The sequence below is a fragment of the Rhynchophorus ferrugineus genome, unplaced genomic scaffold (assembly GCF_030347505.1).
Source record: "Rhynchophorus ferrugineus isolate W39M unplaced genomic scaffold, kcgeb_rfMv2 rfM1, whole genome shotgun sequence".
NCBI classification, from domain to species: domain Eukaryota; kingdom Metazoa; phylum Arthropoda; class Insecta; order Coleoptera; family Curculionidae; genus Rhynchophorus; species Rhynchophorus ferrugineus.
In genome coordinates, this window is record NW_027472580.1 from 31,867,061 (window position 1) to 31,884,245 (window position 17,185).

The 17,185-nt window shown below is 31.7% G+C and overlaps 1 protein-coding gene across 2 annotated transcripts in view; it reads right to left on the minus strand.

Moving 5' to 3' along the window:
• The window catches only part of LOC143206694 (GTPase-activating Rap/Ran-GAP domain-like protein 3), a 221,983-nt gene that overhangs the window by 48,673 nt on the left and 156,125 nt on the right, over positions 1 to 17,185 (minus strand). For both annotated transcript variants that reach the window (XM_076419361.1, XM_076419360.1), the window contains exons 6-9: positions 15,283 to 15,401; positions 14,985 to 15,219; positions 13,160 to 13,258; positions 12,875 to 13,105 (exon numbers count right to left, since the gene is read on the minus strand). In XM_076419361.1, coding sequence (XP_076275476.1) covers positions 12,875 to 13,105; positions 13,160 to 13,258; positions 14,985 to 15,219; positions 15,283 to 15,401 — 684 coding nt within the window. The remainder of the gene's footprint in view (positions 1 to 12,874; positions 13,106 to 13,159; positions 13,259 to 14,984; positions 15,220 to 15,282; positions 15,402 to 17,185) is intronic.

Genomic DNA, 17,185 nt, shown 5'->3' on the forward strand with positions numbered 1-17,185 from the left:
GGAAAGGAGAGAATAAGAAAACTGGCTTGAGGCGAGGTAAGGCGAGGAAAAAAAAGGCGCTTATTACGACAAAAAAACTTAGTGAGAATATTTCAGTCGATCGTTTGGTGATATTTCGCAGCAACAAAACCGAGTGGATGGATTTATAACTTCAGACAACCAAAATATTGAACTGTATAAGACTGTTGGATATTGAAAATAAAAAAAAAGGAAAACCAAAGAATATAAAATTAAATAAAAATTGAAATTAATCTAAATAAAGTAATTCAGTTAGATTTTACTGCTCAAAAAGCTAATTATTTAAGTCAAAATTAATTAAAACTCAACGAATTCTACTCGCTTTTTCAAAAAAAAAAAAAAATTAATATAATGAAGTTGCGCGGAACTATGATCTTATCGGACGTTTTCTACGACGACCCTTCATAGCTGATCCGAAATATTAGACGTGTTGAAACTCGTCCGGCAGTATGCTATTTAGTTTCCGTTCTGTACTTGTGGAGTGGGGGGTCATGGCATGATATATGGTGTTGGGCCACGTTTTTACCGTTTGGCGTTTCGGCTTACACTAAGGATTCCGAAAAAATATCGATGTATCGATATAATTTTATATCGATATTTTTTGACCGACATATCGATATATCGATATTTTTGTAAGCCGGTATTTTTCGATATTTCTTCAAAAATATTAAATATATTTTTTCTATAAACCTTTAATATTGGTACTTAATTTTAAATATTTAGTGTATATTGGTACTTAATTATAAGGGTTAGTTAAATATTTGCCATGTATCGATATATCGTTATTTTTTGAAAATTTGTTTCATCATTCAAATCATTGTTTAATAAAAATAGGCCGGTAATTTAAATCAGTAATTAACATTTTTGTCACAAAATAAATTTCCGAACTCACCCATAGATATTTGACAATCAACAAAAATGTTGTATAAATACATATATGTATTTTATATTATATTTATATTGTCTCTTGACTATATATTTATCTATATTTATTTTTATATTTTTGTTAAAATTTATTTAATTTTTTTTTTCAGAAATTAAATTGTTTATTTGATTGTTTATTGGTCGATGAAACGTGATATTAGGACTTGCCGCATCTGGGTTGCAAAATTTATATGAGTGAAACTTACAGAGAAAATAGACATATAGTTTTATAGGCAATTTTTGAGAAAATATTTCGCGATGTCCCATATCTACATGTTACTACTTTGAATGTATTACTTCTTTTAATCGCTAAGCAAAGAACAACGAAGACGTTGTAAGAGGTTTGCCTTACGTATAAATTGTATAGTTAGCTTTTAATATGGTTTAGTGATTAAATTATTAGTCATTAGGTCGTTAGTGTAATATCAGTCGGTGGTTCAATATAAATAAAATGCGTCAACGATCAAGGAAGTGTTGTGTACCTGAAAGCAGAGATAGTAAAGAAAGAAAGCATTGTTTTCTTTTGAAGAAGTATTTGGCTGTCTTTAAAAAATGGTTGATAATATTGAAAATCTAAATTGTTTGTTCCTAACATTCCTAACGCGTTTTGTTGTGTTGCTCATTATAAGCTCTTTTTTTTCATCTCATTCGCCTTTAGGAAGTTGTGAGGAGGATGAACAAGAGGATACTTTAGATAATTTACTTTTTTTCTTACTGGGGATGTATTACTAGGAGCTGAGAAATTACAACTTGACTCTATAACTTGATTTCCAGATGCTCTTATACGAACAAACAAAATGTTACGTTGTACTGTGTATATTTCAGGCAGTTTCGTAAAACGTTTGAAAAAAAATTGTGTTTTTGGTGGCCTTTATAAAGACCGAAAAATTGAGACTAATGTTATAGATACAAGGCAAAATCTCATACCCCAGAAAACAAAATTGTTTCATTATAGTGCTAGTAGGTCTTTTGGCGATATTACCACGTCGATAAAATAACACATTTCTTTATCATATATATGTATCATATATTGTAAAAAAAGGTTAGTTTAAAACCTTTCATTTACACTGTCCAGAATGGTTTAATATATCCTATTAAATTGAAGGCATTTATATATATATATATATATATATATATATATATATATATATGTATGTATATATACATGTATATATTTTCAAGATATATTTATTTTTATATTTTTTGTTGAATTTAATTTAATTTTTTTTTCAGAAATTTTATTGTTTATTTAATTGGTCGATTAAACGTGATATTAGGACTTGCCGCATCTGGGTGGCAAACTTTATCAAAGAACCAGTTAAATGTCTTCAAACCCTTATTGAGTTCTCTCAATACCTTGTCAAACAATGCCTACATTTGTATGAATTATAAAGTGCGATAAAGTATTAAATAATCAGTGCTGAGAAATTATCTTCAATGTTTAATACATTTTATATTCTAGTCACAGTTTGACAAAATCGTTTGGTAGTTGTCAAAAAATAAATTTCCAAATGCATCCATAAATATTGGACAACCAATAACATAGATAAATAGAGATTTAACCTTATAGGAAATTTTGAGGAAATGTTTCGTGACGTCCAACATGTAGATGTCGCTACTTTTAACTTATTACTTGTTTTAATCGCTATGCAAGGAGCCGCGACGTGATCTGATTGATTAACTTCGTTTCTATGGTGAGCTTTTATAACGTTTAGAGATCAAATTATTAGTCTATTAGTATATATAAGTAGGTAGTATAATAAGTAAAATCAATTATCGATCTAGGAAGTGTTATATGACCGGATTCACAGATAGTAAGGAAATGCTAAACATGAAGCAAATTTATGATCATTAAGGCATGTGTTACAGATATTTTAATGATAAAATATATAATTTATTCTAGAAGTAAGATTGTGCAAATAGTACCGTGATTCAAAGCCCAGGCTATGTATAAATGGAGGTCGATCCAAATCAAAATTGCATAGAAGGTAAATTGAAGGAGTTTATCATATTTCTGTTCATAATTGTTACCATTCGTTTCTAAATTATATTACTATATATATTTGTAGTGCCTATTCCCATCGCTCCAGACCCACAAGAAGGATGTTTGAAGCAAGCGTCGTCGATGTTTAAACGAACTCCAGAAGGTAATGGCAAATTTATATTAATAGTTCAGTACCCACATTCTTGCTTATTCTTACCGTTAGTTTGTGAGTTCAATTTTCCTATTCCCTCTTTCCGATTTTCCATTTTCATGTTACCAAAACCTCAACAAATTCGAAAAAAGATAATAATATAATACTCAGTACTAAGAGGTATTTTTTTCAGATTATCGCTGCTATAACAGTCATTTAGAGATGTTTATTTCATCTCGTCAAACATATTTACCATCAAAGAAGGATTAACGATTTAATTATAGGGAGAAAAATGGTTTGTGTATTTATTCGAATAAATATATTGGTTTAAGGTTATATAACGAAGATAGTTTGGGATTTTTTTTGGATCTTTTGGATCTTTGGCTCATGGATTCATTTATATTTATTTTTAAATTTAATTGAATTTTATTTAACATATTTCATTTGTCAATTAAATATGACGTCAGTGCTGTTACGTGTCGCACATGCATGCAAAATTTTATTAAAGAGCCAATCAAATGTCTTCACAACACAATATTTTTCTTACAGGTGCCTATAATGGAAATTCGAGTGGTTCGACTTGGTGAAACATTTCCTAAGAGACCTCTCTATTACTCTATGACCAACAAACAGTTGTAACAGTAAAACTATTTAGGAAAGTGACAGTGACACTTATGGAAAAACAAAATTTAAAACTTTTCCTCGTAATTATACAACTCGTAATACTTCAACAAATATTTCAATACCAAACAGCCAAATTGGTTCAGCCATTCTCGAGTTTTAACGAATAGAGTCCCAGTTTAAAAAATAAACAAACGAGACATTTTTGTTTATTTTCTTACACGTATGGTATAACTTTCTAAATTACAAAAAATGTAATTATATATTAAACATAAATATGTTTTATATTGACTTAAACGTCTGTTCCCTTCCCAATTACTGCCACTAAAACAGCATAACTCTTTGTACTTCCAGTCACGTCTACCTATCCGATAAAAAGCTATTTTCAACTCTGTTTTCGGCCATCGTTAATAAATTCAGTCGTTCCGAATTACGAGCAAATTGAATGGAAATTTAGGAGCGATAATTATTATAAATTAGATTCTACGGCAAGGATACGGCCTTAATGGTACCCTAATAAAATACTGTCAACAAACTTTTGATAATATTTATCGGCTCTGAAATTGTTCGAGGATTTTCTATCGATTTGTACCGGTTAGTCTATTTCTCAATGTAACGGAACGGCTAATTGATGCTCTAAGGTTACTTTACTGGCTAATTTGCACTCGGTTTTGTTTAATTAGTGCTTTGGGCGTTTTCTTAATTTAATATTGTTAACAAGCGAAATCGTTAAAAACTTATGGAATTTTTTGGTAATTTGTAAAAAATGATTTAGTTGAAGTTCAGTATTGCTTTAAAACTTTATTATTAATGAAATATTAGCCATAAGCCACACAGTGAAAGTACTTTAGTTCATTTTAGAATATAATAAGAATAATGAATAAAAGAAGCAAATAATTTCGAACAAAAAGTCTGTTCATGATTCAAATTATGAACTCAGTAGCTACAAGGTCTCAAGAGAAAGTTTTTAATTGTTTAGCTTAATACATGAACGTAATGAATATCACTTTAGCTCTAATCGGTAGCAGGAATCGTATGATGTATACAAAATTTCTACAATATTCGCGGTTTTCGCTACTTACGAGGACGGGGTTAAAACTTCACGGTCTGAAAATTTCATTAAAGGATTTTCAGTTAAGAATAATTGTTTTTTTTTACATAATCTCCTTTGACTTCCACAAATTTGATCCAGCGGAAGTAATTGGTGAGAATTACATTCCTTCAGTTTTTGGAATAGATGAAGGTCTGAAGATCAAGAAAAAAATGGGGATAAGCAAATAGTACCCCAAAGCCTGCAGATTTCCCATAATCAACGTATCGTTATGTACAGGTATGTTGCCTTGGCGAAATCGATTTTATCTCGAGATAGGCCTCTTCTCCTCAGTTTTAGCATACAAAAATGGTAAAGAAGGTTGGCGTAATATTCACCTCTAATTTTTTGGCATTTCTCGAAGAAAGCAATTAACAGGATCCCTTTTAGATTTTAAAATACGTTCTTATTCTTCCTCTCGTATTAGATTGCTGTTTTGCTTCTGCCGTGTAGTGGTGTCCATGTTTCATCTATGATGAGAAATCGCACTGAAAAATCGGTGGGATCACTAATGAATTGGTTCAAAGAATCCTGCAAAATTTTGCGCAGAGCTTTTATATTTTTTGAGCAATATGTTCTTCTAATATTCCCATGATATCATGAAATTTGTTGATAGTTTCGAGTGTGATTAGTTTTTCGCAACAGTTATCTTTGAAGGACGTGGGACTACAATTAAATTCATCTGCCCCATTATTAGCGATTGACATGGGGCGAGCAGAAATTAATACGTGAATTTCTGACAATTTCAGGTGAATTTTCTTAGTGTTTACTGAATACTTTTTGAATTTGCATGATTGGTAGATATATAAAGTTCGTCTATTTAAAAAAAAACAAGCGAGTCATCAATTTCAAGAATTCTAAAGAGACATCTACTTAAGTTATTAAATAATATACTTGAGAGAACAAGTGAAAATGAGGAACAGGAAACACACATTTTTGCTGATTGGAGCGTCACAGATATGCTGGGAGCTTTTCACCATACCATCGTAAATGCTGTGCCAAGTTCAAGGTTCATCTCTGAATAATATACGTCTCATTCGAAAGTGGGTGAAAAAGTCTGAAGAGATGAGTACAACATTGGAAAAATGAAAATTCTACCGACCAAATGGAGTAAACTATCCAATCTGAACTATTTTGAATATTTTGTAGCATTTGTTCGTTTGATCGTGCGTTGTATTTGGTATAATTTAAATATTTTTTAAGTAGTATATTAGTAATTAGTTTAAGTTATTGTGAGTATTATGTATATATCTTTTAAGTTTATTTATGCCTATGTTTTAAGATTTTATCTTTTCTTATACCCTTTTTTAGAACTCTATTATTTGGAACATTCCGTATACCCTTGTTTTGTTTTTGTTTTTTTTAATAAGAGCTCATCAAGGACACGTTGCATTGATTTGACACGTTGCATAGTTTGACCTGACAAAGAGTGGCCAGAAGATCATCCGACAAAAATCAGGTTACAATTTACCAACATGTTGTTTTCGTATGAAGCCTACTTTTAATATTATTAGAATGCACATAAGAAGAAAGAACTTATATCAATGAATTAATTTAAATTTACACAATATTAAGGTTATGCTCAAAACACACGGGTTTTATCTCAAGTTTCCCTAAGTTAAATGGGATCCACTAGTAGTAATAGGTGTATATAAGATCTTCTGTAAATGAGGCCAAGTATACATAGGAGAACCTGAGAGGATGATAAGCATATGGACGAAAGAATGTTAAAGATGTCTGACAGTGGATACGATCAGTCAGATCTCGTCGAACATTGGATGAATATTGGCCAGGACATAGAGTTCAATAAAGTTCAGGTTCCATTCCTCAAAGTGATTTTGAAATAAAATATTGAGAGGTTCTTGAGGGATTGATAACAAAGACTAGGACTATAAGGCAAACCCTATCTGCACATCCTCCTGGTTTTCTAATTATTCAACAGGCCACTAAAGAGCATGGTCCTTAGCAATTGATCAGTCAGTCATCACAGGCAGGATAAACTATTTACAAGCGCTTCAATATCGGAGTTTTCGCTCTGAGGATGCGACCCATAACAATTTCAAAACGTCTAGATTTAGTAAATAAACGCAGTCCGAAAACCAATTTTGAAAATAAATTAATTTTTCCGTCGATGTAGTCGAATATACGAATTAATACAGTTCATCAAGGCTCAATCAATATTTAATGAAGTAATTTCAAATTTAAATATTTTTGTTTATTGCAGGAAAAATATCTCGTCGTACTTCCATATTCAGTTCGACTTTTTTTACATGAGCAAATATAAAACAGGGATTATCTTCAATATTTGTATATCCCGATTCCGAAGTCGGTTTAATCAAAATATGATAATTTGGCTAGGTATAAGAGAATTTCGTTTGTAAATGCCTTATTGGATTTATCTATCGAATATACAAGGTGCGTTTTAAAAGTGGGAGTTAGAAAAAAATATTTATTTTATTAATAATGATTTCCTTCTTTCTGCCCTTTTCATTTCCTTGACAATTACTTGCATGATCAAGAAGCATATGGAGGAAGTTGATTGGAGAGTTTGTGAGATCTCTTTGGAAATATAAGGGGAATAAAATTTAAAATTGGTATAAATAACGTTTTGCTATATCAGGCAATTAAAGTGAGTAGTTGACGGTTAATATTCAACTTTTCTTAATGAAATCAGCCATATATGTTGATACTCTAATGTTCTAATTAACTAATTCTCGTTAAATGCTGGAAAAATTGGAATTAAAAAAATCAGTTCTGTGAACTTACCATAGCTGCAAGCACATATATGCCGAAGGCTCCAAATCTCATAGCAGGCTTGGCAATGTACTTGTGGTGGAAAACTGAGCAATATTTTCAAGCTACCTGAACAGAGTTCAGTATTGACCGCTGAAATCTTCGCGATATTCAAAGGTTTATCCTACATCACAACACAACCCTTCAAAGAATGACCAATCCTTACCGGCTACCGAAGTGCTTTCGAATGTTTCCTGGAACAGAAGTTAAGCCATCCCCTGGTCACCGACTCACTGTCAATCATCCGTATCCTCTATCTCTATATCAGTGGGATCAAGACAAATTTACTGGATCTTTTCTCACGTTGGTATACTGGGAAATGAGCGCTCGGATAATGCGGCTAAATCGGCAGCCTACTCATCACAAATATTTGTATCCATACTGGCTTTATCCCATTTGTTTCTTGTTTTTTTTGTTTCTAAGAACGAGGTACAACGTCCTTGAGCCCAGGAGGTTAACCAGAAGAGGCTCTTCCCTTCATCATCATACCGTAGCTCTGAATCGACTGAGATTGGGCCACTGTCGTTTCTTGTACGGTCACTTGATGACTTTGAGCCTGTCTGTTCACTGTGAGTTTTGTCACCATGCCCCTATTTCAGTCTACCACATACTGAAAGACTGTCCACGGCTCACCCAGATTAGAGCTAACTATGGGCCGCAAACATTTAACAATTCCTTAACAGGAGAAAATACAGATAGACTCCTCAGATTTCTACGGGAAATCGATTTTCTCTATATAATCTAGCCTATGTTAAATGTTAGTGTGTAGTGACCAAGTAACAATTACCACTTTGGTATGTTTGCTGATGTGTGCTTGTCTCGATAGAACCTTATATTTATACTTTTATCTCCCCTGTTTGTGTTTATTTTAATGAATTAATTCATTAGTTGGTTCAGATTTGGGGAAAGGCGAAACAGAAATTAAGTTTAAAACTTTTAATATTAAAGAAACAAGTTCTGACGATTTTCGCTGTCCATATATTATCATATTCATAAGTCATCACTTGACTATTTCATAAGACAACCGGAAATCGATTTCAAAAAGCTAAATATTTAGGATCAGAAAGATTAGAGCGTGTTGTATTTTTGGTAATTTATTTATATAACATTTTTTATTAGACAAGCTAAGTATAATATTAATTATAAATTAGTTTATAACCACTTTTCATATTTAATTTGATCAACTCAACAAACAAGATTTCCTTCTGATTTCCTGCAGGTTGCCTAGTGTTTAAGCGGTTTCCACATTGCTGTGGCTGAGTAATCTTCTTTCAGGTTTTATTGCGAAAATTTGGATAACTTCATAGATCTATTTGATTTCGAAGTCATCGTGTAATTCTTCTTTGCGATAAGCATTGGTACCTAATAAAACATTGTTTCGGTAGAGTTTGATTAGTGATTGGCTTAACAATTTGTCTAATCACATATTTGCATACCATAATTTCAAATAGGCTTCATTATTGACTGAATCATGAATGGGTCTCGTTAATCTGATGCCCAGTTGGAGTATATTCGGATTAGTCAGAACTATGGCGTGGTATTTTTTGTGCTTGAGGAACTAGGTATTCTTTTTCGCCACAGCTCAAAATAGACATGACAATATATTTCGAGCTGCTAAACTGTATTGTCTAGTCTCTAGTCCATTTGTAGATCTTGACGATCTTGATGGTATCGGTAGCGGAGACCAGATATGGTGTTCGAATCAATGTCAACTGAATTTGCTATGCAGCAATTTTTTAAATAAAGTTAAAATAAACCCTTGGAGTACTTCGAAAGGTGAATAATAATGTGACTAGAGATTATAATGATAATACGGAATATCGTTTCTAATATATCGATACTATACAGCTTTATGAGGGTATATTTGGGTCTCTCTGGTGGACTGACGGCCATTGCGGGATCACGTTTTATTGTTGATGCCTGGCCTTTAGTTTCTTCAGCACATTGAAAAATCCTTAAAATATCTATTGGTCAGAAGGGAAGGTTACTGGCAGGTATACTATGGGTAGAGTGGGGGTCACAAAGATAAAGGGAATCGAGAGGTTCCAGGTGGGCCTTCCTATTCTTCGACAGACTTCACAAGTCTACATGATCCGGACAAGATACAATACATACACGATATCAATTCAAGGAAAAGCACAGTTTGTGCAAATTGTGAGCGTGAGGGTTGTCGTCACTCACTATATTACCCGTCTGTTCTTTCCTAAATTAAGTTTATTAAAAAAATAAGTTTTTACCATTGCTGGATTTTCTCTATACAGACGCGAGATAAAAAAGGGCAACAATATAAATACGCAAAATAGCTTACCTGAAGATAATGACGATATATAATTTAAAGAATCGTAATGTACATACAATGTGATATATAATTAGAAGAATGTTGCATTTGGGGCAAGAAAGAAACGATGAAAAATGTGTTGTGGGTTGGTAAAATGTGCTGGGACTAACACGATTACTTATCACTTCACACGTTATACAATAATTTTTCATTTTAAGTTGTTCATGTAATACAACAATGCGCGAATTATTTTTTAACTTATGCTCTTATATTTAGGCATTATACTTCTAGAGAAATATTCGACCTTACATTTTTCAAGTGATTTTATATCATTGCTTACCATTGCTCAAAATTTCATCATCACTAGTTTGACCTTGTTTCATACAAAGACATAACATATATAGCAATTTAAATTAAAGGAATTGTATAAAATGGGGGAATAAAGCGAGAAATTCAGTAAAATAATTCTTTTCGTTAACATTTAATATCGATTTTTCGTGTTTCCGTCCGTTTATATGTAGAAAAGTAGAAGGCTGTCTAATAAATTTAACGGTTTGTTGCGGAAGACATTTTTTATTAGGGCCCTTCTCCCCTCCCAGAGATTCGCGATCTCAAAATTCTAAAGTGTAATTGGAAGCCGTGAGCTTATATTATTTTTCAGGCGAATTCGAACGCCGTGATATAAAGCGCAGATGGTAAGCCTCGACCGGAAAATAATAGGGAAAGAAGTTTGAACGAAAGTTTAAAATTGTTAAAGTTTCAATACATTCAGTTTGTTCGGACTTGCTCCGGTCTAAAATTAAAAAAGATAATGTGTGGTCAGTGATTCTAGTTATAACGATTAAAATCACATTATTCTCTAGGCCATGAAACATACTTAACTTTGTTATATACATTTTATATATAAATATAAAATTATAAAAACATTGGGACATGTTTTTCTCGGTCGTTCCCTTAACCCATGTCAAAGTGACAGGTAAGTTTTATATAATTTTAAGGCTCAACTCCAAAAAAAAAAAACGCCAACTAAAATTAGTTGTTTTTTACATTTAGGTTGAGCTAATTTTTTTTCAGATGTTTAAAGACAGGCGATTAGTTTTATGTTTTGGATATATTTATTGTCATTATGGAGCATTATATTCATATATAATCAATAATATTATTCGCCACGTGGTCTTCTAGATATCCTACGAATAGTTGTGAAGATGTATATTTGATATTGATCAGCAAAAATAGACGAAATCGCCTGTATGATTTGGATTATGACATACATTTGAAGATAAATAATAAATAATGTACATATATAATCGAACAAATCGAATGTTCAAACGCTCAAAAATAGAATTTTTGATAGAAAATTATGTCCGTCACTAGAATACCCAAAAATTATTAGACCATTTTTATTTTATACTTGCCGTATATGTTACGGGCCATTTGAAATAAAGGGACTAATTATTTCTATATTCAATTATTGAACTTACTTTAATTATTTAAATATTTACAATATTGCCTACTCAATAGAAGGTTTGTTAAATATAACTTTATAAAATTGATGGAATCTGATCTGACTTAGAGATAGCGGTTTCTTAACAATATACTTAAAAATAGGTGTATGTTAAAAATACTAACTTTAAACAATTAAAGCCTATAGATTAAAGTTGTTACTTGATTTATTATGTTGTTATGACTGATATGATAGATGAACCAGTCATCAATATTGAATATTCTTAATAAAAATATACTGAGGATGGAGTGGAGAGTTTGAACACAACATACAATTAGATAACTGTAAATTAGAACTATGTTAAATAAGAGATATGGTAAAACTTTGTTAATGCGAATAACATCGTACATTAACTGAAAATCTCGAAAAATATTTGCATAAGATGAGAGATGTTCTTGCTTCCATTAAAGAAACAATAAGTCCGGCTGAACAGAATATCTGATAACTTTTTAATGTCAGTTTTAAATTGTAAGCTGGGGATGAAATATACTTATGTTTAAGTAAATTGTGACAAGAGTAATTTAATGAATATTAAAGTAATTTTGTAATTATTGTAGTAATAATAGGTATTTAGCTATTGAACAATTTTAGTTTTCTTATGAGCTTGTACCTAATAAGTAAATACCTTGCATATCAGATACTAATCTGAATATTTGCCAAAATGTGTCTCAGATCTAGGATTGGGACGAGTTCATCCCTACATTTTAATTCGTTGCAATATTGACGAAAATGGTCATTTCTCCAATTGTAAGTGATTCGTTGCTACCATAATGTATTGCCAGATCATAATGGAATGCTGATCGTTCCTGCATTACAGGAACATTGGTCTGCAGAATCGCTCAATTTCATTGTCACCTTCTCGCTATTGTTGTGTTTGGAGTACATGAACTCGTTGCTTTCTAAACATATCCACTTAATTTCCAGTCACTCTCGGATACCAATACGACTATTGTCATTTTCGTCTCTCGTTCGTAATCGTAATAAATTGTGGTAATGTATTAAACACTCAGTGCCGAGAAAACATATCTATTCCTTAGTAAATTATATATTCTAATCGCGGATTGATAACAGTGGCTGGTTTTAGTTTTAATCAGTATTCAACACATTTAGTCACAAAATAAATTTCCAAAGACACCCATCATTATTTGATAAGGACCAAAAATGTTGATACTATGTGACAGTAAAACTATTGATAGGAAAATAATTGTTGTTTTTCTGTTTTCGTCGCAGTTCTCACCATGACCTTCCCTTGATTTCCACAAATATTACAAAACCAAGATTAACCAAATCGATCGAGCCTTTGTCGACATTTAAACAGAGTAATAAAGAACAATTAACCAATTTTTTGCAGATTTGTAATCGATGGTAATATTTCACACTTATTTTATAATGGTGTTTCAGACATTCATACAAATTTTCAGCTCTATGCAAATTCTGGTAATGTTGCATATCTACTTATAGTTGCATACTGACCGGAACATAAGTAGGTGGATGAACTTAAAAAAGGATACGAGTAAATTGTGACTTTATACAAGTGGGGTTGAACTGAAAATGTGCAGTCTCGTTGGTCGAACTGTCTTCCGTATCGATGAACACTATGTTGACAATATCGTTGCCGATGTGTCGTTTCCTCTCGACTTGCTGCCGATTGTCTCTCGAATACGGTAAGAGGGTGGAGACGTGAAACATAATCTCGTGACCCTCGTAGATGGTATAGACTGAATATTTTCCGGTCATGTCGCCTGAAAGTTAGAGTTTTGGCACCACATAGTATCTATATATGCTAACGAACTTACCTTTTATGTCCAACCCGCCTCTGTATTTGTCCCAGCCTCGTAATCGGATCTTGTCACCCAGTAATGATAGGAAGTGGTCGAATTTACTACTGCCATATTCTAAATAAAAAATTTAAATATTATTGTTAATTCGTTTTTTATGATAGACTATATATTTTGGTTGATTGGATTTTGATGGTTAAAAGTAGTGATTGAAAAGTTGATAAATAAGATAACTAATATTTTATTACATATATATATATATATATATATATATATATATATATATATATATATATATATATATATATATATATCCAAAGTATTTTAATTAGAGGAAACTTTCTAGGAAACTGAGATACAGCGTCGTTTTAATGCTCTTTATGATGGCGATATTATTGTATTACTCTTACTGTCTCTGTCAGCTGTGGGCATGTTACAATAACGGGTTTATCAAATTCGAGTCAGTCAGGCGCTGATAATTTTGTACTATGACATGCTTGCCTATATTTAAGTTTAAGCTGATTTACTTAAAAGACAACGTGACGGTAGTCATTACAATTCGGAAGTAGAAAGAAAAGGTTTTGGTTATCAATCCAGCCTTTAGTTTTGTGAAGTTGAAATGATTGAATTTTTAATTATATGCCTTGGGGTTCTTCGAAAAGAAGAAGACAGTAATTTACTAAGAGGTTAGAATCTATAGCATAACAGGTCAATTGAAAAATCCAAGGTATGACACATAGATGGCGCTACTGAAATTAAATCCATATGTTTTTTAGTTAGCCCTAAGCCTCAAAAGATGCGTGTATAAATTTGACAGCTGTCCGATCATTAGTTTGTAAATTATAGCATTTTGATTGAAGCAGCTTCTGTTATTGTTAATAAAATGGATAAAAAGGAATTTCGCGTGTTAAAATATTGCTTTTTGAAGGGAAAAACTGCAGTTGAAGCAAACACTTGGCTTGATGCCGAGTTTCCCACTGCACTGCCTCAGGATAATCAACCATCAAGGATTGGTATGCTAAGTTTAGACGTGGTGAAATGAGCACCGAAGACGGTGAACGCAGTAACAAAATGATTTTGAATGACCGTATATTGAAATTTAATGAAATAGCAGGCACTAAAGATATCAACTGAACGTGTACATTATATCATTTACGAATATTTGGATATCAGAAAGTTCCGTGCAAAGTGGGTGCCGAGCAAGCTGACTTTTGCCCAAAAACAACGAGTTGATGATTCGGAGCAGTGTTTGCAGATGATTTTCAATTGACCTGTTAATTGGGTAAAAGCTAGGATAAAACTAAGTTAAAATAAGTAGTAAAATAAAATAATAAAATAATTTATGATAATTATGATAACGGTCAACATAAAAAGATGTTCTGTACTTGAGATTTGAAATGAAGAATAAAACACTTTTCAGCTAAGTGATATCTTCCCCTATTAGATATTAAGTTGGTGCAACAGCAGTTACTCAAAATATTCCATCTTTGGTATTTCATGTCCAGCAACTAAGAAAATTTAGTAGGTTGGGGTAACTAAAATCAGATACATATATTGACCACGCCCTATTCCAGTTGTATCAGACATTTGACCTATAATTGGAAGAATGTTGAAATTGGGGTAAGAAAGAAACGATGAAAAATATGTTGCAAGTAAAACCTGTTAGGGGTAACACGATAACTTATCATTTTACACGTTATCCAATAATTTTTCATTTCAAGTTGTTCATGTAATGCAACAATGCGTGAATTATTTTTTAACTTATCCTCTTATATTTAGGCATTATACTTCTAGAAAAATATTCGACCTTACATTATTCAGGTGATTTTATATCATTGCTTACCATTGCTCAAAATTTCATCATCGCTAGTTTGACCTTGTTTCATATAAATAACACCAAATTTAAAATTCACCGATCCTTCCTGTTCTTCCAACAAGAGCAAGTCTTTCTGAATGTCCGGTGAAAAGATCTCCTTGGGTCCTTTCTCTGCTCTATCTATATTAGGAAATTTTGATAATATCTGCTTCACTGTCATCATTTTATTTTGCGGTATCGGAAGGGATAGTTTTTGAGCACCCTGTAAGCAATGGTGGAGATTAGCTATATAGGTTACTTACTGGTCAGTATTATAGAGAACTACCGTTTTTCGAAACAATATTGCTCTGTATAGTGGCACACAGCTGTTGTTGTCTTCGTTTAGCACGATGCTAAGAAAAAATGGCGATTTATCGTTATCCAAACCCACGTAGTTTTGATGCACTGAAATAAAAATTACAGTTATTTATTTATGCAGAGAAATTGTTGAAAAATAATCACAATCTTAACTTATTTACTAATCAATCTTAACTCTCTTCTTTGTGTAAATTAGCACCCAAAGAAAAGCTGCTTATTTAAATCAATAATATAAACAATATACATTTAAAGATGTTTAATAGGTACGTTATGGTGAAAAGAATTATAAATTAGATGGAAATGACTTAATAAATTGTATGCCTGGTTTTAGATAATACTGAATCATTGGACCCAACTGAGTATTATAAACACGATGCGAATTTTTGATTCATTCTGATTCTGATATTTCTTTTGTTTTTCGATATTTTACTGTTTCTGGTTCAATTGTTCCGTAATTTTTTCTTATAAATTCTTGCAATTGCTTAAAAATTCTGTTACATGAAACCCTTTTCTGTACCTATGAATTCGATGATCTCAGATCTTCTTGATATTTATGGTTATAAGCTCCATATGGTATAAGTTTTGATACGCGTTATTTATCCTCGGCAGTTGAAACCCCATTATACGAAACATTCGACAACGAGCCGATGGGATAACCCTTTCTTGGTTGACGTATCACCAGACATTCGATACCATGCGTTATTATACCATATTTTAGTTTGTTTCAAGTCACAATTCTTTTCAAAAGTTATAAATATTACGAACAACAGTTAAATGGTCTAATAAATTAGATCCCTAACCTGTACGAAAGAAAAAATATTACAATTTTCGTAACTTAAATTTAAACGACTTCCTTAAATATAAATAACTACAGTTGCGTCGTAACAATATACTTTACTCTAACTGTCTCTGGAGACATTTTCAGCATACAAAGTTTTTGCCAGTCAAGTATTGTGAAAATTGTAAATAATACTGAAAAGCTACTTTATCAATTTTAAATAACATAAAACACATTTTTTGTATATTTTTCATCCATCAGTTTTTGCTACATTTGTTGAATTCGTTTTTTGATATTCAAATATTTCCAATTGAATTTAAATTGGGAAATTGAGAGATTCTTTCGAGCTTAAGAAACAGCCAATAAATCTGACGAAGCTAAATCAGGCGAATAGATTTTTTGTGAGGTGGTGGTTGAGTTTTTTTATAAAAAGTTGAAAAATCCAAAAATACCTGAGTGGATATGAAAGCATTATTTTCATAAAAAACAAGAGTTATCGTTCCATATCTGGGGCGAATAATTGGCACAAGCCTCATAAGATAAATTGCAAACAGAATAAATTTATAGTGAACGATAAAACGATTTTTATAGTGCAATGTAACAGCATATGTAAAGGAACTTCGTATTTTTATATAGAGACAATAAGTGTCCATTTTGGTGAAAGCCAAATAGAGAAAATTAAATATCTTAGTCCAAAGATATTCGTACAAATGGGTTAAACTTTAATAGTCAATCTTGAAAGGTATCAAGCCATATTAAAAAAATATAATCCGGGGAATGTTGCAGATATTATTTTTAACATTAATCTTTCAGACTATTTTCTTTTTAGATGTTTAGATTTAATATTATTCAACAAACATCGTAATAGTACGCTAGAAAACCGATTTGTAGTTTAAAATTTTAGTGAGAGGACATGGAATTAAATATTGTTTTATAAACGAAATGTCTAAATTTAGAAACTTTATTCCACTGACCATTTTCAGAAATTATTTCACGACGAAGAAATATGTTTGTTTTATATTTAATTGGGTATTTATTATCGTTATTTCTGTCATCGTTGTTTTTTGAGATCAATTACTATCGGATTTGTTGT